This window comes from Equus przewalskii, chromosome 20, assembly GCF_037783145.1.
Source record: "Equus przewalskii isolate Varuska chromosome 20, EquPr2, whole genome shotgun sequence".
NCBI lineage: Eukaryota > Metazoa > Chordata > Mammalia > Perissodactyla > Equidae > Equus > Equus przewalskii.
This window is the reverse complement of record NC_091850.1, coordinates 36025371-36050429: the sequence shown is the minus strand read 5'-3', so window position 1 is coordinate 36050429 and position 25059 is coordinate 36025371. Positions and strand designations below refer to the sequence as shown.

Here is a 25059-nt window from a genome sequence, read left to right as displayed (position 1 = left end):
AAAGTTGATCTGCAAAGCTTTTCTGTATGTAAAATAAATTATTATTGTGTCTCTGTCTCCCTTTAAAATATAGTTAACACAATCATATATGATTATACCTATTGATATACTATGTATTATTATTTGCTGCACGTATGTAAATAAGTAGGTATTCCCCCCAAGTTAACTTAATTGCATTGTTATAATGCAATAATTATGAATATATGATTCTGTGTCACATACAATGTTGTAATTTAACATTACATTCTAATTTTTACTGTATAAAATTTAAATTATTTTCTTTTAACTTTGTCATGAATTACTATCTTTAAAAAATAAAAAAGTTTTAAAGGAGCTAGTTTCAGGAGCTAAACAGAATGCAACATATTGATGGACTTTTCTTATGTTTCAATAGATCTCTATAAAAATTCAAAGCATGATGGTAAAACTACTATTAACTGAAGCCTACCATGAATCCCTTGGACAAAATGAGTTTGTATGACATTTTTCAGTGTACTATGTACAATTTTTCAAAAGTTTGACTCTGATACTTACATAGATTTTGAGATTCTTTAGGACTAGGTGAGTTCCACGTTGGCCCTGTCACCTACTTTAAGACCCTGCATGTATTACACACTCATGACTTGTCTAATTGAGTTATAGTGAATATTTCTTAAAATTTGCATGTATATGGTTCTGCAAATTCTAAAAATTAACATGGTGGACAGTAAGATTAAACTAATAGCTCATTTCCCATCCACATATTTGAATACTAACACGTGAATTTGTCTTTTTTTATGTTTTCTCAAAATTAATTAGCATGAGATGAGAACTTGAGCTCTTCCTCCTGAGGCCTCTGTCTCCTCAGCTGCAACATAATTGAATTATGTCCTGTGAGAGGACACACTACAACTCACTCAGTGATTCCCATGTGTACTAGTTTATGGTGTAAAATCTATCCGCTCATGTCCTAGCTAGACCAAAGCAAAATGATAAGGTGAATTTTCCCCACAATAATGTTCAGAAGTTCAACTAAAGTGGTTTTCTGATTTACAGTTAATTCTTTTCTTTTTTTATTACCTTATGTGAACATAGTTAGAATAAGAATTGTTTTCATACATGAGAATTATTTGAAATACAAATTATTAAGCATAATCAATATGCTAATGCAAGTAGTTAATTCATCAATTTGATGACACTTCTTTTGCAATGGTTTTATTTTTCTTTACTGTGGGTATCATTTCACAATGGGCACAGGTAAAAACACGCCTTTATACATTTGGACACTTTTAACAACATTTTCTGGTTGTTAAATTTGGTTTTGATCGTTTGCTCTTTATTGTGGGTATGTGATTTTTGAACTCATCCAAAAATAATTGACCTTAAAAAAAAGAAGTTAATATAAAGAATAGAAATCAATCCTATTGTGTGGCTAAAATACTACAAACACTCCATATAAAAGACTGTCCCAACTCTCAGACTCTTGGTAATAATGGGGATAAGCACCTAGAGTGTGGGACTTAGGGAATGGACAGTTGAGGTTATTTCCCATAAATGTAATGACTTATTACACAGTACTATTTAGTAATAAAATTATATAGAAAGTGGTTCATATGTTTGTGTACTAATTTTATAAACATTTGTTTATAAAGACACATTAAAAATGAATACACCATTTTAATTTTTATACACTTCTACATTTTCTGATATACTTATAATTTTAATTTGTTCTTGAATAAATTAAAATATTTTACTTTTATATTAAACAAAGGTAAAAAATATTAAATAAAACATAGTGGAGCCTGAATGACAAATTTATGTTATTTGTAATTTGTAGGTTTTGTCCTGTGTGATATAAGCTCCAAAGGCAGGGCAATGTCTGGTTTTATTCAACATTTCATCTCTAAAGCCCAGCAGAGTTTCTGGCACAAAGTCATAATCAGAACTAACATTTACAGAATGCCTAATGTAGACTAGGCAGAGTTCTCAGCGCTTGATTTGTATTATCAGTTTATCCTCGTGATAAACATAGGATGTAGGGGCATATAGGGGTTTCTCGTGATCACACAGCTGGTAGGTGATAGGGATGGGATTGCAACTAGCCCGTCTGAGGGAGATGCTCCGTTCTCAGTACTGCACGAAATAGCCTATATGGCGTTATGCATATGATTGGAAACATCATTGAATCCAGAAGCAGTGAACCTCTAAGAAAGGGCCTGTATTAGGACATGACAGATTCACTGATGAGTCATTAGTGGGATCTGTGAAAAAGTACAGACTGATTCGTTGTTGCGGGAATGGTGTGAGAGAGGAACTGGATATGTTTTTGAGAGACCACTTAGGGGAAACACCCAGTCAATGAGAAAGTATGCATCCGACACCATCAAATTTACACAAAAGGGATTTGCCTTGATGAAGATGAATGCATGCACATATAGAAAGTTGATAGACAGTCTTTAATCAAAGTGTAATGACCACCAAAAAATGAAAATATAAAAACTAGGGATGTGCTACAAATATTTAAATCATACTTTATCCCATTTTCCTTCATTATATATTCTCATATATCATCCACATTATGTGTTATCATCATAAGATGCTAATACGTTTCAGATTTTGAGTTAATTGGAGTCATTTGTTTTTAACTAAAAAGGGGGAAGGCATGTGATTTGAGGAACCAAAGAAGAATTAGGAATATGATTTTGAGCAGTTGGTGAGAGGGAAAAAGAAACAATATATTAAGACAAAAATAAATGAGAAGAAGGGGATACTAGAGAGAAGAACATCAGAGGATAACACTGGAAAGAAGGGTGAAATTATAATCAAGACATTTCATATTATCTCATTAGAGTTCTTTTACCCTCAAAGTTAATAATAGCAATTTTTCAATTCTTTGATTTAAATGAAAATCATTAATGATTTTAAATGAAAATCACGATGATTTTAAATGATCATCACAATGATTTAAATGAAAACCACTAATATAATGAAAATAATATTAGAATTAAATCATTGTGCATTACTTCATTCACAGAGGTATTCTTTATTATTTGATTACGCGTGAACTTTCTTATTATATGAGTTAGACATCGCCTCTATATTTTCCTAAGTATCGCCTTTTAGTTTTCCTCTCTAAATGGTTATTCGTGAAGTAAAAGTGAAAAAATCGTTATCTACAAAATTGTGAGTTAAATTCTGCCTTCCTTTAAATCAAGCAGGAGAGTTACTGACAAGAAAAGAACAATACAATTTCAGGATATAAAATACATCTACTTTTTATTTAGACATAATTTTATATATATTAATGGATCTAAAATCTTGCTATAAAATGCCGGCCCCCCTCACCTTACTCTTATTTGGATTTAATTTTATTGAGTGGGGCACTTGAATTAAAAGAATAAAATAAGAAAAATGCTGCTTTTGAAGAGTTACTAAGAATCTAATAAAATTAGAAGTTCTCCAAACTATGTTTTGCATAATAAGCATAACTCTTAAGGCATTAAAATTATCCAGTTATCTCTGCATTTATTAATTTTTTTTTTTTTTAAACTAGTATAGTAATAAGCTGTCTCTGTGTGTTTTGGGGCAAGTCAGTAACTCTTTTGGGGTCATTTTTACTTATTTATCAAAAGAGGTGATTAAACTAAGTATAGTATCTTCTGCATATTGTATACCTAAATGTGTACATTTATATTTTAAAATAGACACACATGCAAAGTCTATGGGTGAGCCAAGGAGGAAGCAATTAATGGAATGATGTCACTGTTAGTAATAAACAATAACTATCTTCTATAAATAGGATCAAGATTTACCTGTAGTTCTTAAATCTCCTTATTAGTACAAGAAACTGCAACCAGAGACATACAGTTGCCTGCCATGTTTTCCTAAGTTTTGTTGGAATTGTCGACATAAAGGAAAGGCAATTGAAATGGCTCAAATTCTCATTTTTAAGGCCTGCAATAATCAGGAGTTGTACTGCACACAGCCTAAGGCTTATATAAATGAAATATAGATTGTTTTACAGGAAGGGTCTTTTTGGACAAGATAATCTGTAAGCCTTCCATGTATAAGCTTATATATTCTATATTTTATTATGGGAATTGAACAAGTGAAGGGTTGTTAAATAATAAAATATAGAATTGCTTAGTCCACTCCTGATCTTATTATATACTTGATAAATATTAATAGAATCTAGATTATAGTAGTATTTCAGATGAGAAAAAAACACATTTCAGTTAAGTAGATAGATGATAGAAATATACAGAGTGAGAAATAACATTCCATTATTCAACACAAAATAATATAGGAGAAAATACAGGTTATGTGAGTTTATAGTAGTATATAATAGTCTGATAATAAATACTATTTTCAAAAATGAGGTAATGATTTGAAAATTTTAAAACATCAAATTTAAATCAATTATTATACAAATTTATCGTATTCAAATATCTTTGTCATCTTAATTATACGTTTTACTCCTATGAGTATATCAAATCTTTTTGGAGAAGGATAAGTGAAAGTTTTTGTACAATTAAGTGGCAAAATATTTTGCAAAATAACGTAACTATAAGAAAAGCAATAATGTTTTACAAGGGTTAAAAGAGGTCAACCAGAAAACCAAAATACTTTAGAATGCTCATCCATAGGAAGTTGAAATAGAGAATATAATTTCAGATGTATCTTCATCTCAAATAGAAGCCCATAAAGAGATCATGCTGTATACTGCATTAGCCCACTGGTCGACCTACATGAACCAATCCAGTACTTTCCATGGAACTGTACCAGGCTAACAGATATTTAACAGTATTAAAGAAAACACAACCTCTCAGATTTCATCCTAGGCTTTGTGATTTCACAGGACTCTTGTCTGACTTGATAAGTCCCTTTCATATTATGGGAACGAATATTTGAAAAGGCAGTAGAACAGCCCTTCCCTCAGACTGGTGAAATTTCACGTGAGTTTGGAGGAAATAACACTTCTTTACACACTCCTGGTTCTTCTGGCTGGGTGGCACACATAGTTAAGAAACATTTTACATCAATCACTCAGTAAACGTGGGTATATGTTTATTTTTCCTCATAAATAAATTATTTTAGACTGAAATATGTATTCATTATAAAAATGTCAAAGTTAGATACTTAAAACTGATTTTGAAACAATCTTCAGCTAAATAGTATCAAATTTTGAAAATTGGTTGTGTATTTTGAATATTATTGTAAGCTTTTATCCCTGGGATTTTAGAAATATGTGATGATTTGAGTCAGCTCTTATTCTCTTATTGATAAATTTAAATCTTTTATATAGAGTTAAATGCCACACATACTGATAAAAACATTGCATAATAACAAATTGTATTAAAATTGTGGTCAGCCTTAAAAAATGAAACAATTATTTTCAGTTTGCAAGATAAACCAATGTTCGGTAATGGAGTGTAACTAAAATAATATAAAAAGATGTGAAATATTGTTGTTAAGCTACCAGGTTATTTGATTCTAATTAAGTTGCTTAATTTTTCTGAATCCTGGGTCCTAATTAACAGAATGGGATTTAAAGTTCTATTTCCCATGCCTACCACATAAAGTTGTTTCCATGATCAAATAAGATGATCAAAAGATATTTGTCAAATGCAAGCATTAGCTGTTAGTATTCAAAGCAATGCAAGCAAAACTGTCCAAAACTGCTGACACTATTCCATATTCCTTTCATTTCAGACCAAAACACCTTCAACTTGACTGCCATTTGAATGACAGTTGAGTTGAGGTGAAGATGTTGGTTGAAATGCAATGGAATAACTGCTCTCCGTAATTATCTTAGATGTCAGTTATAATATAGCAGGAAATATTAAGATATACACAATTGAAAGTAATTAGAAGTGAGATAGTTAACACTAAGTAGTAGTTCTTATCTTGAAAGAGGCCCCATATCATAACTGTATGTCCATAAAAAATTACCTTAGCAAACAAACAAATTAAAAAGTTAGTTTACATAGAATAGCTTATACCTACCGACTCCAGACATTTCAGGAACACTGGCAGTGTATAACTCTTTTGTGAATTTTGGTTCATTGTCATTGATATCATGAATTTTAATGATAAATTCAGATTCGGGTTCCACCTGCCGCCCGGTCTTTCTGTCTATTGCCTTGGCACGAAGAATGTACAGGGATTTTTCTTCTCTGTCTAATTTCTTTGCAGCATGAATATCTCCTGTGTTTTCGTCTATAACAAACAGACTGCCGGCCCCATCTCCTGTCAATATGTATTTTAAATTTCCATCTCCTTTGTCTTGGTCAGTGTGAAGCTTCAGAGAGGGAGAAAAGAAGAATTCTATAAATAGATGCATTGTTATTACAGAAAAAATAATTTTGGCACATATCAATTTGTCTCCATGTAATATCACTGGAACAATGATCGCAATGGTTATCTTAGTTTTCACCATGGGAAAACTAAACCTTTCAGCTTTTGTCATTCTCAAATTTTTAAACGATTATATTTATACATCATAAGAGACTAGATTTGAAATAAAATGAAAATGAATATATCTTTTCCAAAACACAGTGTTTCAAAGATATTTTTGAATAGAACGCTACCAAGACTTAAACCTCTAGTATATTAACAAGAAAAATAGTCCATTAACTCAGATCTTGAATGTAAAATATTAATATAATCTTGATTACATTTAAAATCACTAAACTCAAAGATATGATGTAAGGAATTTCTGAACTTATTAAGATGATAAGTTTAAGATGTATATTTTCATTTTAAACTGATTATTTCCCCTTCAGTATAATATTCTTTCTGGAAGCACAGCCTCTGTCATCAGAGACCAGTTAGAAAGAGAGAATTCTTGTCTCATAGCTTATTCTCTGTATGACTTTGGGAGATGACTCTTTCAACCACAATGTTATCATTTTTTTTTGAAATTAACATATTTTATGCACTTATTTGAAATGTCAAGTGGTAAAATGCACACATGTCTTTTCCACCAGCAATAGAAAAATTTCTTACTGAAGACATTAGGATTTTTTCATAAATTATCTTCCTTCTTCTGATACATACCAGTCTTAAAAACAACTTAAAGTAGAAGGCTGATCACTGAGTATTTACAACAGACAAATGGACCATGTATTCCCAGAAATTTTGAACTGGAAAAAATCTTAATGTTTTTGCAAACCTAAAACTATTCTGAAACTTGAATCTTAACTAGCCTACCCCTGCTATGTTGCCTTCCATCATATACTTCACAATGCCCATTATGTCCTAGCTCCATCTATTTCTTTGGTGTCCCATTCCATCTTTGAACTGTTTTACTATTTGAATCTGTTTGTTATGGCAGCCAAAATTACAAACTTAGGATTCATATTTTACTCCTCCTTCAATTTTAAGCCCAATATCAAAATAAATATCTGCAGCCTTTTCTTCTCTGAAATATCTTCCTCATCCATCTGTCTCCATCTCTATGGCTACCATCCTGGTTTTATCCTGCAACCTATCTCATCTGGACCATGGCAGCAATCTCCTAATTGATTCCTTTCCCCCGTTCTTGCTCTACCCAAACAATGTTCGATAATAAAGAAATTGCTTTTTCTACAGCACAAATCTGGTCATGTTATTTCCTAACTTAAAAATCTTCAGCAAGGTACACTGCCTAAGAACCATGCATCTAAAGTCTTACAAACAAGGGTTAGTCTTATGCAAATTACTGTGTTATCTGGGCAAATTCTTTGTGTGTTTAATCTAAGCCTCCTCTATTAAAAGGGGATGCTATTCTTTTAAAAAAGAACCTTTACTTTTATCATTATTCTAATTGCTTGGACCCTATAGTCTTATTTATACATCTTCCATAAGCTTGTTCTTATTTCCAGAAGCATCTCTGCCACATTTACCTTCTTTGTTATGCATTCCATACATACCAATTGTTTTGTTTTGCCTTACTTGTTTTCATGTCTCAGAAGGCCTGTTCCAGCTTTCACACTTGATGTTTGCATATGTGTCTCTCACCCTTTAAGACCTTTCTTCTTCTCATTTTCCCCTAACTAAATATTTATCATATCTCATTTCAAAATGTTCTGCTTAGGGATGCCTTCCCTGACTCCCTAGATTAGAATAGCTACGCCTGCTCTATAATTATAGGGCACTTTTCACTTCCCTACATGATCCTCATCACATTTGGTGCAACTGTTTACCATGCCCACTACAGTGTAACATCCAAAAGAGAAAATAGATATTTTTCTTTAAATCACTCAGATTTCAACACGTTTCTTAAAAATTAAATGTTTCATCTTTCTTTAGCAGTATGTTTTCACATATATGCAACAAATTTGTCATTTATTATTAGAAAAATCAGATCATAAATAAAATAAAACTTGCCGTTTTATTTAAACTACATTTTAGAAATCTCTATATGTCAATAATATTCTTTTAATTACTGCATTTTTCAAATACTTTTTCAAGCTATTTTATAATAAATATTTTTATATGTATATCTTGCATTGCTAGTACTTTTATTCTAAGAGGAGAAAAAGAAAAGATAATTTAATGAAAGGAAATAATTAGGAAAGGATGAAAGAGATGTGTAGAAAGAAAATTGATATGTATTAGAAGTTCTATTTAATTTGGCAAAAATTGTGGAAACAACTGAAATGTTCACCTTATTGATTTAGTTAGGCTAATTAATATACAATAGTATCATCTGCAGCCATTAAAAGTGTGGTCTACATATACTGTTGGATGTAAATCATTGATACAGGTACATGCTTTTAAGTAAGATAGTCATGTTAAAATACAGTATATAGAGTATAATTCAACTTTTATTATCTTTATTTCTCATAAAAATACTCTCAAATACACAATAGTGAAAGCAGTTATATAGTTTAAATTTTTTCTCTTTACTTTTAGTTTGTACATTTTTATGAACAAATTGGTGTTAATTTCTCAATGAAAGAAAGGAAAAATAAAACTAGTAAGGAAAAATAGATGAAATAGAAAATAAAATGTCTCCCACAGCTTATACTCTACTGTTCTCATGTTTATACACTCAGAAAAAGAAACGTGAGAGATTGGTTGATTGTCAATATTGCCATATATATTTCAGACTGAAACGATGGAAATCCAGGGGTGACACTGCAATTTACTGAAAATCGTGGAATAGTAAATGCGGTGGGGCAGACTGTGGACTATGTCAGGGACCCCTATCCAATGCTTATCTTATGGAAATTATTAATAAGTAGCCAAAATAAAAAGCAGGAACAAGTTGATACTGTTATAAAATTTCAATGGAAATTTTACATAAGTACACACAAATGAAAATTAGTTTTAATTTTTCCATATCCTGCTCCATTATTTCTATGTAGTTAACATAATTATAATAATATAATACAATATTGTGTTATATCTTTATTATTTGCATTTAATAAATATTTCATTTAACACTTTACTGTGATGTATTAGAATGTGCAGAGAACTGAATTGGTATCTCTCACACTCAATCAGATATGATTCTCCATCCTACTTAGATTCAAATACCTATGGAAATAATTCACTTTTCAAACATGTTCTCCTGATACAAAATATTTTGGAGTCAGGAAAAATATTTAGCCAAACATGGTAGTAATCATAATCACTATATTTTTCTCTGAATCATTTTTATATTTAATTTTAAAAATTTCAAGGAAAATTCAGTATTAAAATTATGCTGTTCAGACTGAGGATGATGTACAGAGAGAAATTAAAATAGTTATGGAACTATGAGGTTTTCAGAATAAGTATGTTGTCTGAAAATATTGAAGTTTAGTTACAAAATAAAATATTTGCAACAAAACAATATTATTTTAGGCACCTATATATTAAAATAATTGTAACTTACATTTATTATCCTATTCCTACTTGTTCTAATCCCTGCCATGGTATTTTGTATATAATCTTTCTTCTGTTAATTTAAAATGCCATTTTAAGAGAACTATTTTACACAAAATCAAACACACAGTTTAAAAGTGTCTTTAGTTCACAATTTCATTTTGAGAATCAAAGCTCCTGAGAGTTACTTTCTGGTGCAATTTAACAGAAACAAAAACCATTATCTTAAAATTTTGAATTTCTCTATTACCACATCATTAATTTTGAATCATACATTTAGAATTAATAGAAATCAATAGTAAAATCTATTACACAATAAACTAAATATAAACAAAAATCTTATACATGAACCCCAAATTCACCATTTTTATAGGATCAGTGAAACAAAATAAAGTAGAAATCTTATGAATATTGCTTATCTATTCTAGAACAAAGCCTACAGAAAATGTAATAAAAAATATGAGTACCAAAATATGACTATTTTCTTCAAATATCAATGAATCAAGTAGTCCCCTCTCCCTGGAAATAACTTATTTGCCTCTTCTAAATTTGAATAAATACACTGACATATAAAATTCATCATCACAGACTTATTTAAAATTTTTAGCCTATTTTGCATACACATGTTTGTTTTTCAAATTTTGAAAGACAGAAAAAAACTAGCAAGGCAAAACTGAAAACAATAGTGTTGGAAAATAACAGCATTTGACACCCAGGATTCATTGTGCTTTCAGTGTATTTATTTAAGTTAATTTAAAATGTCATTTAAAAGAATTATTTTACACAAAATCAAACACACATTTTAGAACAATGTCTTAAATTTGCAATTTCAATGGAGAAGGAAAGCTCCCAATAGTTATTTTCTTGTGCAATTTAACAAAAACAGAAACTATTATCTTAAAATACTGCATTTCTCTATCATGTACATTATAATTTTGACTGGGCCACAGGATGCCCACATATTTGGTTAAACATTATTCTGACTGTGTTTATGGAGACGATTCTAGATAAAATTAACTATTGAATCTGTAGACTGAGTGAATTAGATTGTCCTCCCCCAATGCGGGTGAGCCTCATCTAATCCTTTAAAAGCCTGCATACAAAATAGGCTGAGTAAGAGAGAAATCATTCTCTCTGCTGGTCTGTCTCTGATTCAGACTGGAAGTTATACCATAGGCTCTCTGGCTTTTCAAGCATTTGGACTTGGACTTGAACTATTCCATTGGCATTCCTAGGTCTCTAGCTTGCCAACTGCAGATCTTGGGACTTTCTAGGCACCATAATCATGTGAACCAATTCTTTATTGCATATATTTGCATATAATAATATAATGTAAATATTTTTTGTATATAATAATATAATGTATATTTATAATATACATATTTCCAGAGAAAGAGACTATATTTTCTCTATATATACTATAAATATATACGTTATATTTTATATAAATAAACTCTGTGTTAGCCAAGTTTTTCCAGAGAAAGAGAATCAATAGTTCTTAGGGAGAGTGAAACGTTAGAGTAGGTTTGTCATGTAAGACCTGCTCACTCACACTGAGAGGGTCCAGGAGAAACACCTTTCACCACTATTGCAAGAAGTGAATTTGTGTGGGAGCCCCGGCATCATTGAAGAACTCTGTGATCACTCTTCTCTGTAGGTCAGATCTTAGAATGGGAACTGCAGTCACTGAATTGGGAAGCCTAAACACACTGGGAGTAATTGGCTCCCAGAGTGGTAGGGACCAAGTGGCAACACTCAACTGCCAACAGAAAGGTGGCAGGATTACCATAAGGGATAGTACAATCACAGCAGCAGTCAGAACACTGACTCACACAGATATATGACATTGGCTAGTTGATCATGGTGCTTCTAGAAGTGAAATAGATAAGTAGCCTACCAAATTCTTACTTGATCTTTAAATGCAAAAAAGTTCAAAGTCAAGAGAGCAAAGAATAACTTGAATCATAGAAATAGAGGGTCATGACCCCTCAATCAATTCCCAGACTTGTGCCAATTTACAGACCCAGAACCCTTTGAATGAAGGGGATGCCCAGTCCCCTTGAGGAAGGACCCCAGTACATACCCCTAAATTTATAGTGTTAGTCTTTCTTGCAGCCTTTCCCAAATGGACTTATGCCTTACCAGGGTAACTATGTGATCAGGGAAAAAGAAATAATCAGACCTTTTGAGATTACTGGACACTGGATACAAACTGACTGACAGGAGCCCCAAAACATTACTATGATCTTCAACCAGAGTAGAGGCATACGGAAGTCAAGCGATCGATGGAGTTTTACCTGAGGTTCAACTCATAGGCCCAGTGGGTCCCCAAACCCATCCTGTGATGAAGGAAAAATTATTACATCTGGCCTATCCTACAACCAAAAAAGAGACACAATGCCTAGCGGCCTCTTTGGATTTTGGAGGCAGAATATTCTTCATTTGGGTGTGTTATTCCTGTCCATTTACCTAGTCACCTGAAAAGCTCCTAGTTTTCCGTGGGACCCAGAATCTGAGAAGTCTCTCAACAGGTCCAGGCTGCTCTACCACATGGGCCATATAACCCAGCAGATCCAATGGTACTCGAAATGTCAGTGATAGATAGAGGTGCTGGTTGGAGCCTTTGACAGTGCAGGTCCTTAGATTTTTGAGAAAGCCCCGCTATCCTCTGTGGATAATTAACCTCCTTTTGAGAAACAACACTTGGCCTACTACTGGGCCTTAGAAACTGAATGTTCAACCATGGGTCACCAAGTTACCATGCAACTGGGGATGTTCATCATGAACTGGGTGTTATCTGACTCATCAAGTCGTAGTGCACAGCAGCACTGCATCATCAAGTGGAAGTGGTATATACATGATCAAATTTGCAAAATCAAAGCAAATGCATCTATACTCAATTTTCCTTCAAAAATTAAGAGTAAGGGTTTTTATCTTTGCTTGTTTTAATTTTTGTTTAAAATATTTTTATTTGCAAAAGTATGCAATATTGCCTAGCTCATAGCCATATTGCCATTTATTAGCAAACATCACATATCCTTAGCCTCACATATCCTGACAGTTGCTCAAAATAACCATTAATAGTGATTATAATATAATATTTCTGAATTATTATAATATAATATTTCTGATGTTTTAATAATCCTAAAATATATTTCCAATATATTTTCAAGAATAGCATGTTGTGCAATAGTCTTAAAGGTAGGTTTCCTTGTTTATTTCAGATAAATCAATTCATTATCTTTAAATTTACTTAGATATTGGCTTCATGACTAATATATTAATATCCAGTTTTAAGGTAACTGAAAATTAAATATAAGACCACTGATATGCAACATATTTACACCATAAAGATTTCCAGTTTTCACTAAGACGCATCAGCTGTACTTATTCTCTCATAGTCGGTGACTACAAATCTGGATAAAATATGTGAAACCATTGTAGTTAAGACTTAAACTTGAAGGGAAACAACAAGGTGAGCTATAAATTCACCCTAACATTCTGATTGGGAAGAATTATACTGCAAGGAAGTGGAGCATGTACAGAAATTAGCAATTCTACCAGGCAGAGAAAAAGATAAGAACTCAGGACTGCTATCATGTCCCCAATTTGCTGGACAGGGTACAAAGAGGAGAAAGCCAAAGAGGAGCCCAACCAAGGTATTTCTGCTAAAATTTATAGCAGAATCATCTACTATACATGTACAGAGAGACCTAGTAAAGAACATTTCTGGGGCTCTAAGATTTTAAGGGGGAATTTCAATCATTGCAAAGAATGGGAAGAAGTAGGAGTTTTGAAACAATCAGAATGATTCAGTTGTAAGTGAACATCATGGGAATTAAGACTTGAGAAATTCCATGACTCAGGATAAAGGAATGAGTTCTATGAGTAAAGAGTGCATCCTAAGAAAAACAAACAAACTAAAATAGACCCATTCAAACAATTCCTAAATTCAAGACTTGACAGGACATTGTATCATCTACAATGCCTAGAATGTAGTAATATAGTAATATAAATCAATTACTAGACTTAAGAATTACCAGGAGAATGTGATTTGAAACATATATATATACATATATATATATTTTCCCAGTGGAAGCAGAAACCCAGACAATCCAGATATATGAACTGACATACATGTAATTGGAGAACAAAATAATATTATGTGTACCTATAGCTACAACAGTGAGAAAAGTGTATGGCAGAGAATAGTTTTTTAAAGAGTAATGGTGACCATTTTCCAAGATAATGAAAGGCATCAAGCCACAGATCCAATTTTGATGCATTTCAATCAAGATAATTACAAAGAGTAAATCTGAGCACATAATAATCAAATCAATGAAAATTAATGATTTGGAGGGGCTGACCCTGTGGCCGAGTGGTTAAGTTCGTGCGCTCCGCTGCAGGCGGCCCAGTGTTTCGTTGGTTCGAATCCTGGGCGCGGACATGGCACTGCTCATCAAACCACGCTGAGGCAGCGTCCCACATGCCACAGCTGGAAGGACCCACAACAACGAAGAATGTGCAACTATGTACTGGGGGGCTTTGGGGAGAAAAAGGAAAAAATAAAATCTTTAAAAAAAAAAAATTAATGATTTGGAGAAAATATTCTTATGTCCTAATTTTTGGGGGGTGATTTTTCTCTTTGGTTATTTAGAAGTGTGTTAATAACTTACAAATATTTTAAGGTTTTCGTTATCTTTTATTTAATCAGTTTTAGTCGGATTCTAGGTAAAAGAAAAATCTTAAAAGCATCCAAGAAATAACATATGTTCAGGAGGAAAAAAAATACATAACAAGAAAGACAGCTGACTTTATATTAGAAATAATGGAAGCCAGAATTATTCATTAAAAATAACCTTCAAAAATGAAAAAACAAAAACATTTAAGAGAAAAAAATGCTGAGAGAACTTACTATAATAAGACTTTCACTTCAGCAAATACTAAATAAATGTCTTTAGGCTGAATGGAAATAATCCTATATTGAATCCTGACATAAAGAAAGAAATCGAGGACTAAGAAAGGGTGAAAAATTGGTAAATATAAGAGACTGTTTTTAAATATTCCTTAAAGACAACTGACAGTTTAAATCTAGTATAATATCAATATATTATGAAGTTTATACAACAATCACTAAATAACACAAGGAGATCAAACTAAAAAAGACAATAGTGGAAATAAAATTAAATACTAATTAGGGAAGAATGAGAAAAATGGGAAGGCAGAGAGATAGAAAGATTTTTAAATGCAAGAAACAAAGAAGAGATAAACAAAGAATAACTAGAAAAAATGTAAAACCAGTAGGCCAGTGGTGGATATAAACACACATATTCGTAATTACATTACATATTAATGGACTAAAATACCAAGTGAGAAAGAGATTATCAGAATCCACTAAAAAAATACTCAACTATATGTAGATTATAAGAGCTGTATTTTCAATATAACAGCACAAATAAATTTAAAGTAAAGAAATAAAAACAGCAAATACTAATTATAAGGAAGCATGTGGGGCTATATTAACAACAGGAAAAATAAACTTTAAGAAATGATAAAGGGTAATATTTTATAATGCTAAAGGGGCATTATCTCAGAGAGATATAACTCATTATTGTGCATGGAGCTAATAATAAATTTCAAACTACATGAAGCACATTTCACAAAACTAAAAGAAGTAATAGACAAATCCAAATCACAGGTGGATTTTATTATAGAAATGACTAGCTTTTATTTCTTACAGGAAACTAATACATTAGATAACATATAATTGAAATTATGAGATTTTAGAGTAGATGATCACAGTGGGTTATTACTATCCACATATAATTAACACAGCAAATAGCAATAAACGTACAAACAAGAGACATTTTCATATAATACTGTACATGTATATTAATAATGTTTTTAGAATATTTTTTGATTTACAGAAACATTACAAAGATAGTCCAGTCAGTTCCCATATACCTCATACCTAGTTTCTCTTGTATTAACCTCTTACATTACTATGGTATATTTGTTACAATTAATGAACTGATATTAACAATCTATTATTAATGAAGCTCTATATTTTGTTTAGAGTCCCTTAGTTTTTGCCTAATATCTTTGTTCCACATTACATTCAGTCTTCATGCTCCTTAGGCTCCTCTGCACTGTGACAATTTCTCAGACTTTTCATGTTTTTTATTACCTCCACAGTTCTGAGTGTATCATATATTTAGTAGCATGCTCCTCTGTTGGGATTTATGTGATGTTCTTTCTCACAATTATACTGGGATTACGTGTTCTGGGGAAAAAGACCACAGTGGTAAAGTGCCGTATTCATCACATCATATCAGGGGTACATACTGTCAACATGATATCACTATTGATGTTAACTTAGTTGACTTAGTGTTTGCCCAGTGTCTCCGCTGTAAAGTTATTCTATTTTCCTTCTTTCTTATTGTAGTCTTTGGAAGGAAGTCACTATGTTGCACAAACATTTAAGGAGTAGGGAGTTATGTTCCACTTCTTTGAAGGTGGGGTATCTACATGAATTATTTGAAATTGCTTTACATGGGAGATTTACTTATTTTCCCTATTTACTTATTTATGACTATTTATTAATATCAGTATGGACTTTGGATTTTTTATTTTATATTTTGGGTTATAATCCAGTTCTATTTTATTTTACTGCTCTAATTTTTCCAGCTATGCTCACTGGGAGCCCTTATAGTCACTTCCTGTGTCCTTTTGACATAACCTCATCTTCACTGAGTGGTTTTGTATGTGTGCATTTCCTTACTTTCCAGTAATATAAGATACTCCAGGATCATCTTGTATATTTCCTGTTCTAGTCCTAGAACCAGCCATTTCTTCAAGAAGCCCTGGTTCTTTTTATTGAAGAATGACATTAGGAACCAAAATCTGGATGCTAGATGTGCTTGTTGCTACTGAGGTGTTGTTGCTTTTAGAACCTCTCAGCTAACAGAACGATGAAATACATGGGTGTACATTAATTCATATATGCATATATATCTATATGAAACTAGCTATGTCAATATAAAGTTCATGCCAATATCTATCTTTGGATATTTTAGCATACTAATTTCAGTAACTGTAGAAAAAAGACAAATGTTAGTAAAGATATAGGACATTTGGACAATGCTATTAACCAAATCAATCCTTGTAATATTTCTATAGCACAAAACGCAATATCTGCATAATATACATTCTTTTCATGTACGCATGGAACATGCACCAGATTAGACTATATACTAAGTTGAGTAGGGGTTGACTAAACTATGGCCCACGGCCTTTTTATGTAGGATTATTATTATGTCTATCCTCCCCACAAAAAAATTACAAATTTAATATCATATATTATACATGGAGCCAATGTTATCACTATTAAAATTCCAGCAAGTTATTTTTTATAACAAATTAACAAGCTAAAATTAAGATGGGAATGCAAATGACCTAGAGTAGCCTAGACAATTTTTCAGAACAGAGAACTTACATTACTGTATTTCAAAAATTATTGCATAATACAGTGATGAAGATAGTGAGGTACTAGATAGCAAACAAGAACAAAATAGAAAATGTACAAATATAAACTCATAGGTCCATAGTCAATTGAGTTTAAAAAAAGGTGCTAATGCAGTTTCGTGTGGAAGAATTCTCAGTAAATTCTGCTGATGCAACTTGATACCAGTATAAAAAATGAAGAAACTACATTCATTCCTCATATCATACAGGAAAATTAATTTGGGATGTATTACAGATTTAAATATGATAGCTGGAACAAAAGAAGCATCTTGGAAATAACATGATCTTGACTTCATGATATAAAGGTAGGCAAATATTCCTTATGCAAAACCAGTAGGCACTAACAATAACGAAAATAAAAACAATATTTTCGACAATAAAAATTAAATTATACTCATCAAAAGACAATGTATTTTGATGTTCTGCTGTTGGGGCAGACACAGTAAGGATCGTTTTGTCTTTCTGGAGAACCAACCTTTTTATCATTGTGTAATGTTCTTATTTGTCCCTGATAAATGCCCTTGTTCTGATATTGGCTGTATCTGAAATTAATACAGCTATTCCAACTTTCTTTCAATTACTGTTAGCTTTCTCCATCTCTTTACTTTTAATCGATCTGTGTCTTTATATTTAAAGTGGGTTCATTTTAGACAAGATATAGTGGATATATTTTTATCCACTCTATCTCTATCATTGGTGTATTTAGACCATTCACCTTTAAAGTGTTTATTGATATAGTTGGCTTAATATCTACCACATTTGTAATTATCTTCTATCAATCGCCCAAGTTCTTTGTTTTTTGTTTGTTTCTAATCTTTTCCTGCCTTTTCGGGTTTTATTGAATGTTTTCTATATTCCATTTTCTCTCTACTCTTTGCAAATCAATTATAATTCTTTAAAAAAAACAGACATGGAGGAACTTTAAGTTCATACTACTAAGTGAAAGAAGCTAGTCTGAAAAGACTACACAGTATATGATTCTAACTATATAATAGTCTGGAAAAGACAAAACTTTAGAGATAATAAAAATGTCAGTGGTTGCCAGAGGCTCAGAGAGTGAGGGAGGGATGACTAGATGGAGCACATAGGATTTATAGGACAAACTACTCTATATGACACTGTAATGGTAGAAACGAGACACTATCCATTTGTCAAAATCCATGGAGCTGTACAACACAAAGAGTGAACTCTAATGTAACCCATGGACTTTAGTTAATAACAATGTAACAATATTGTTACATCAATTATAACAAATGTACCACACTATTGCATAATGTTAATAACAGGGAAACTATATGGGGTGAGTGGAGAGAAAACTATTTTCTGATTTATTCTTTGGTAAACCTTTTAAAAACTGCTCTAAAAAAAAAGTTTATTAATTAGAAACAAAACAAAAAATACAAACTTATAAAAAAGTTAATGTAAAGAAAGTAAAGATGAAGCTGTAGACTGGAATAAAGTATTTGCATAGTATATATTAGCAAAGCCAGCCCTGGTGGTTTAGTGGTTAAGATTCAGCGCTCTCACCACCACAGCCTGGGTTTGTTTTCTGGTCAGGGAAGCACACCACCTGTCTGTTGGTTGTCATACTGTGGCAGCTGCATGTTGCTGTGACACTAAAAGCTATGCCATTGGTATTCCAAATACCAGCAGGGTCATCCATGGTGGACAGGTTTCAGTGGAGCTTCCATACTAAGACAGACTAGGAAGAAGGACCTGGCCACTCAGTTCCAAAAAACTGGCCATGAAAACCCTACGAATAGCAGTGGAGGGAGCATCGTCTGATAGAAGGCCAGAAGGTGAGAGGGTGGTGCAAAAGGACCCAGCAGGGTTCCTTTCTGCTCTGCTGTACACAGGGTCACTAAGAGATGGAATTCACTCAAGGGCACTAGCAAACAGTATATTAGAAAAGGACTCATCTCTATAAATACGAAAATACTACAAATTATTAAACAAAAGGCAAAGAATCCAACCAATACGAGATGAGTAAAAGAATAACAGGCATTTCATAAAAGTGGATACTTGAGTGATCAAAAAGCATATGAAGATGTTCCCAACAGTGTTATTCTAAGTCAAAACTCTTCAACCTTGAAAACTCAATGGGGAATACTACACATCTTCCAGAATACCTGAAATTAAAAAAGTAAATTGACAAAGATAGGCTGTGCAAAATATTGTTCAATTTGAAGGGTAACGTATTTCATGGTTCTGATAAATTCTCTTGCAGTGTTTAATAAAATCAATTACACACTTACCCTAAGACAGAGCATATGCACTCCTTGATATGCGCCCATATATGGGTGCTTCAAACACTTCTATAAAATTGTTCACATACATTTTATTTATAGTAGTCTGACAACGCAAAGGAAAATTGATAAACCAATTACGTTTATCCATAAAATTGAATACTACACAGCACTAAAAAACAAAATACTGATGCATTCAGCAATATGTATGAATCTCAAATACATTACAGTGACTAAAAATAGTCAAACATACGAATATACATCCTGTATGATTCCATTTACATAAAGTTCAAAAAAAAGCAAAACATTTCTTGTGGTATAAATCAGAGTATCGGTGCATTGACTGGAAAGGTCAAAATGGCAGTTTCAGAAATGATGGAGATTCTCTACACCTTGATGTGAGAAGTGGTCACAAATGTCTGTGTGTGTGTGTGTGTGTGTGTATGAATACATATAAAAATATATGACACATTATCAAGCTTTTACAAATAGTTTTACTTTTTATTGTATGTAAATTATGACTTAAAATTACTATAAAACAGTGTTCCTTAAGCAACAGTAAATACAGATGACAGCTCATAAAGGCAATGGAATGTTAAGGCAGTGCCTTCAGATTGGTAGAGCTAGCTATTTGAGTTCCTGAAATGAAAGGACATGTTGGGGCTCAGCTAATCATTGATGGGCTGAGAGATAATTCCCCTAACATCCAACAAAATATCTAATATGTCAAGAACAGAAAGGAAACTGCTTGAAAATGGCTACGGCTAAAGTTCCTAAGGACTAGGACATGACATAGCACGTACCACGTAAACTCTATTGGTACCCCTAGGAGTTACAAATATGTGTCATCCAGACCTGACACTTTTGCTTATTTCAGTTTTGCTAATCACATAAAAAATGTAACATCAGAGAATACAATTGAAGGTTTAGAACAGCAAATTCTCTATCAATGTGGCCTACGTGGGTATATTTCTTCTACTCAAGTTATACTTTTTTTCACACTTACTGTACAGAAAGAATCAAAGAAATGTACGTTTTATGAACATACCACAGTGCTTATCACACACAGAGAAATGTTCTATTCCGTAAGCAACTGAAACACTTGTTATTGCAAACAGATGACTTAAAAGGCCCCATGGTTTGGCTTAATCATTTAAATAAACTGACCTATGTTTGCACAGGAGAGGAAGTAAGGTGAGATCCTCACTGGAAAAGTTTGTATAACCTAGAGGTAGAAATGGAGGAACAGGGCAACTCCATCTTTCCATCTAAAACAGTTTTTCTTCCTTTCTTCCTTATCCAGTAATGAGAGATCCATTTAAAAAAAATTGCATATCTAAAAATACCTAAAGCTTAATTTCGATGTCATTGAATTTATCAGGGCATATTTCTAAAAGTATTTTAGGTAGAGTGATAACATCAACCCTTGTATTAGGGTTACCTATAAATGCAGTTCCATTACCAAGCATCAGGGCTGGTCCTATATTCCCCGTCAAATCCCTCATCTGCCTAGGGATGGGGGCAGGGGGTGGCTGAGAAGCGTTAGCAAAGCTGCTTTTATTTCCAGCTTTATAGGCAAATAATATGCCTGCTAAGCTTAAAAGTCAATCTTAGGTGGAAAGAAAAGTAATAAATAGAAATGGGAGCTATAACAAATGGAAGAGGTGGTGAAAAGATTAATATACCAAAGAGTGATACAGCTATGAAATTTCCAAGTGAGCATCTCGGGGCAAGAGAGTAATATTCTAGTTATCTTTCTCAGATCTAATGATGACCAATGGCAAGGACAGGGAGAAACCTCAGGACCTGTTATCCCCGCAGAAGAAATACTGAAGTCCTGCTTATTCTGCCATGGCAACAACGTATGTGGTCACTTGATAAGCACTTGCCCCATTGTTTCAAATGTTCTGTGGATATGTTAGGAGCTCGTCTGGAGATTCTGAGTAGGATTGAAACAACGTTCCTAGAAGGTTGTCAGCATGATGAAAAAGTCTTGCTTACTCAAATAGGAACACTAGAAAAAGTTCTTTTCCAGGGGACTTGGCAATGGCTGAAAATCGGTCTTGAAAGAAAATAAAGCTCTAATTATATGGATTAATTTAATAATAACTTTAGCAGAGTTGCCAACCATGGTGGAAGAGGGTTTATTCATTACAAGGAAAGGCTGTCAGATCTCATAATCCCTGATGGTTTCAAGTCAGTGACTGTGTGGCTTAGCGAGCCAAAGTTCAGTTATGTGAATACTGCATTAAACTTAAATAATAGAGGGGCATCACAAAGAAATATGGCTTTTACTATTGTTTTGTAATGGCCTGAATGTCACAAAGAAAAAGGAGTCTGCACTATGGTGCAACTCATTGAATTTGAATAGATAGAGGAGCAAAACTATCATCCTGACTGAGTATAGATGGACCGAGTAACACGCTAACACCTGGAAGCCAGTGTCTTAGACCCTTTCCTATGACGACTGGGATATTATTATGTCCACAAACCAAATGAAACCCAGAATTCACAGAATAATGCTCTCTGGTGACCATCTCAGTCAGCCGGAATGTATGGCGCTTAGGGAAATTACTACCTTAATCTCTCTCACAAAGCTACATGAGGAGCAAACGGTTTTCAAATTGATTTATAGAATTAAATTAAAACCAGACTTATGTAAATGATAATTCTTCAGGATAAAAAAATATTTTATAATTTGAATTGAAGCCACCACTTGATGAAAGACCTCTGAAAACTGTCCATAAAAGGAAGCAAGTTGGCCTTGTACAAATTACACTTTCAATAACTGCTTACATCAACACAAATAAAAAAGTTCAAATGGTGGTGGTTGCTGAAGGAATAAGAATAATTGCACTGACAAAAGAATATTAAAACAACTCTGAAGGCATATCACGTTTAACAAGCTTTGCAAAGGAAATTTTATTAAAAACGGCATGAGTCAAATCCAATTCATTGTCATGGTGTTGGTAGGATTAGTATTTGTAGAAAATATACCACAAACTATAAGACAGAAAAAAGGAATCTTAGAAATACATAGGATGGACGTATTGACTGAGGACAGAGGACAGACTAGGAAATCAAACAGTTTGCCTTCAACATGTTTTCTTCCCATTATTGGAAAGCCACTTCTTAGGTTGAAAGAAGGTATGTGAGTATGATCTAATCTTGGTGCAAACATGCTAAGAACAGACATCTTAGAAACAAACAAATGGTATTTGGCAGGGGGAGAATACGTAACTTTCAAATGCTTTAGTGGACTGTCCTTGGTTTAGGGTTACTTTTGGTAATTAAATCAAGAATTGATGATCAATGAGGCAAGCTCTCTGGAAAATGTCACGTAAGCTATTTGAGTATAAAATAGAGATGCTTCATAACCTAAAGACCCCATATTTTCTAGTGCAGGTGACTGTCCATCTTCCTTAGGGACCTATTCTTTAGTCTTGGGCTGGAGATGCATCTTCTGGATTTGGGAAGCTTTCCTGACTACTTTGTACCTATCCCTTTTTCATATGTTTCCGTAGATTATAGGTGTCCTTGAAATTATTAGCTAAGCTTGATATTGGGCAAAATCTCTGATCTATGCGAGTCTAATCTGAGATTTCCCTATTATTTGTCTTAGCTCAGAAGGAAAGGACAATAATTTATCATTTCTTAATTAGTGACGTCCCAATGCTACATTCACAGTATCTCTTTCCTTGGTTCAAATGTGCCCACAAAACTTTCACCCTCAACACATAGGTCCCATAAAAAAAAAAAAAAAGAAAATGGTATTACTTCCTAGCAATTTTGCTGTTCTAAGACTAATTCTCATTAAATTAAACCAAAATGTCTGTGTTTCTTAACACACAGGTTAAGGAGAGAACAGTCGAAGTTGAATAGTGAGACTGTTTTAAAAACAGTAAAGGAAATAAATATGTAATTGGGAAGCATGTAATATAATTGATATTCTACGCAGTATCAGCATAAAACTTCCTGCCTGCAGTGGACTCTTCACATTAACTTTAGTGTAGTCTCAGTGTTTATAGAAGCTTTTATAACTCTGCAACATATTTCCTCATTTTTATTGGAAAGCATTAAAATTTATACTTAGTAATATAGCCAACATTCTTCTTTAGAAAACCTAATGAGGCAGTAATTTGACATACACAGACATTACATAATTTTGATCCAATTATTACAGAGTGAATTTGAAAATCTATTATTCTACTAAATTTTTCTTTATGATACTTCAAAAATAATTTTTGAAAATAAAATAGGCACTAGTACACTATAAGTGTACTCACAAAGCATTTTCTCCTAGACAGTGCCATGGATATGAACTGCCTTAATGACTTTATCATTATACAATAAGAAGAGTCCTTATCCCTGTCTTCCGTTTATACCTTCTCTCTAAGTAGTTTAGCTGGTCAAAGGGTTTAGATACAAATTATATGTAATGACCTTCACAATGACATTTCCGCTCCTAATTTTTCCACTGTCTTTTCAACTCTAGTATTTAAATGTCTACCTTTCAAACTCATTAATGCACCAAATAAGCCATTTAAAACTTTATATAGCCCAAACAGAATTCTCTATTTCTCTCTGAGCCATCCACGACTCACCCCCTCACCTTGCCTTTTCTAGTACTCTCCACTGTGGTAAGTAGTGCTACCCTTTGTACTGATCACATCAAAATTATTTTCTCCCTTTCTTTCCTCTCCTTCATCCAATCTATCTGTAAGTCCTATGGTCACAGTATCTTCTGTTAACATCTTAGTTCAAGCCACCGCTGGTGACCTCCTGAATTACTTCAGTGGCCTCCTGCTCAGTCTCCCTGACTCTCTGTCTCTTTTAGAATCCGTGCTCCACATGACAACCAGACTGAGTCTTTTCAAAATAGACTCAGTTTGTATGAATCACTTGCTTAAAACACATCTATGACTTTTCGTTACACTAAATGACACAAACACACACACGCACACACACACATCAAAAAACCAAACAAAATCAAAACATTACTATGGCTTCTAAGAACCTACATGACCCTGCCTCTTTCTACCTCTCAAAATCTATCTGGTCTTTACTTCCCTACTCCCTCGCTAAACTATACCTGTATTGGCTTTCTTTCTTCACCATGGATCTCAATATAATTGAACACAAGCTCTTCAATTTAGAGTGACGGATTAATTACCTTTTGCAAGGTCGTGTTAGAATTTCATTGCAGAAAGGTGTTTAAACCAAAATTTCCTCACTCCTCATCATTGTTCATTCCTTTCTATAAATATGTAGAATCCAATTAACAATAACGCTTTCTACAGTTTCCTTCCCTTTGTGATGATCAATTTTGAATATTAATTCTCTCTCTAACTAGAGTTCTGGAAAATTATGAGCTTTTCCTTTTTGGTAATTGTCCAATTTTCCCTATTCTTGAAAACCTAATCACCACTTTTTGATCTTAAGAACTCCCTTCCTG

General features: G+C 33.0%; 1 protein-coding gene across 2 annotated transcripts in view; it reads right to left on the bottom strand.

Moving 5' to 3' along the window:
• Positions 1–25059, bottom strand: part of CDH9 (cadherin 9) — a 132974-nt gene that overhangs the window by 28801 nt on the left and 79114 nt on the right. For both annotated transcript variants that reach the window (XM_008539337.2, XM_070587152.1), the window contains exon 3: positions 5986–6280. In XM_008539337.2, the coding sequence (XP_008537559.2) occupies positions 5986–6280 (295 nt within the window). The remainder of the gene's footprint in view (positions 1–5985; positions 6281–25059) is intronic.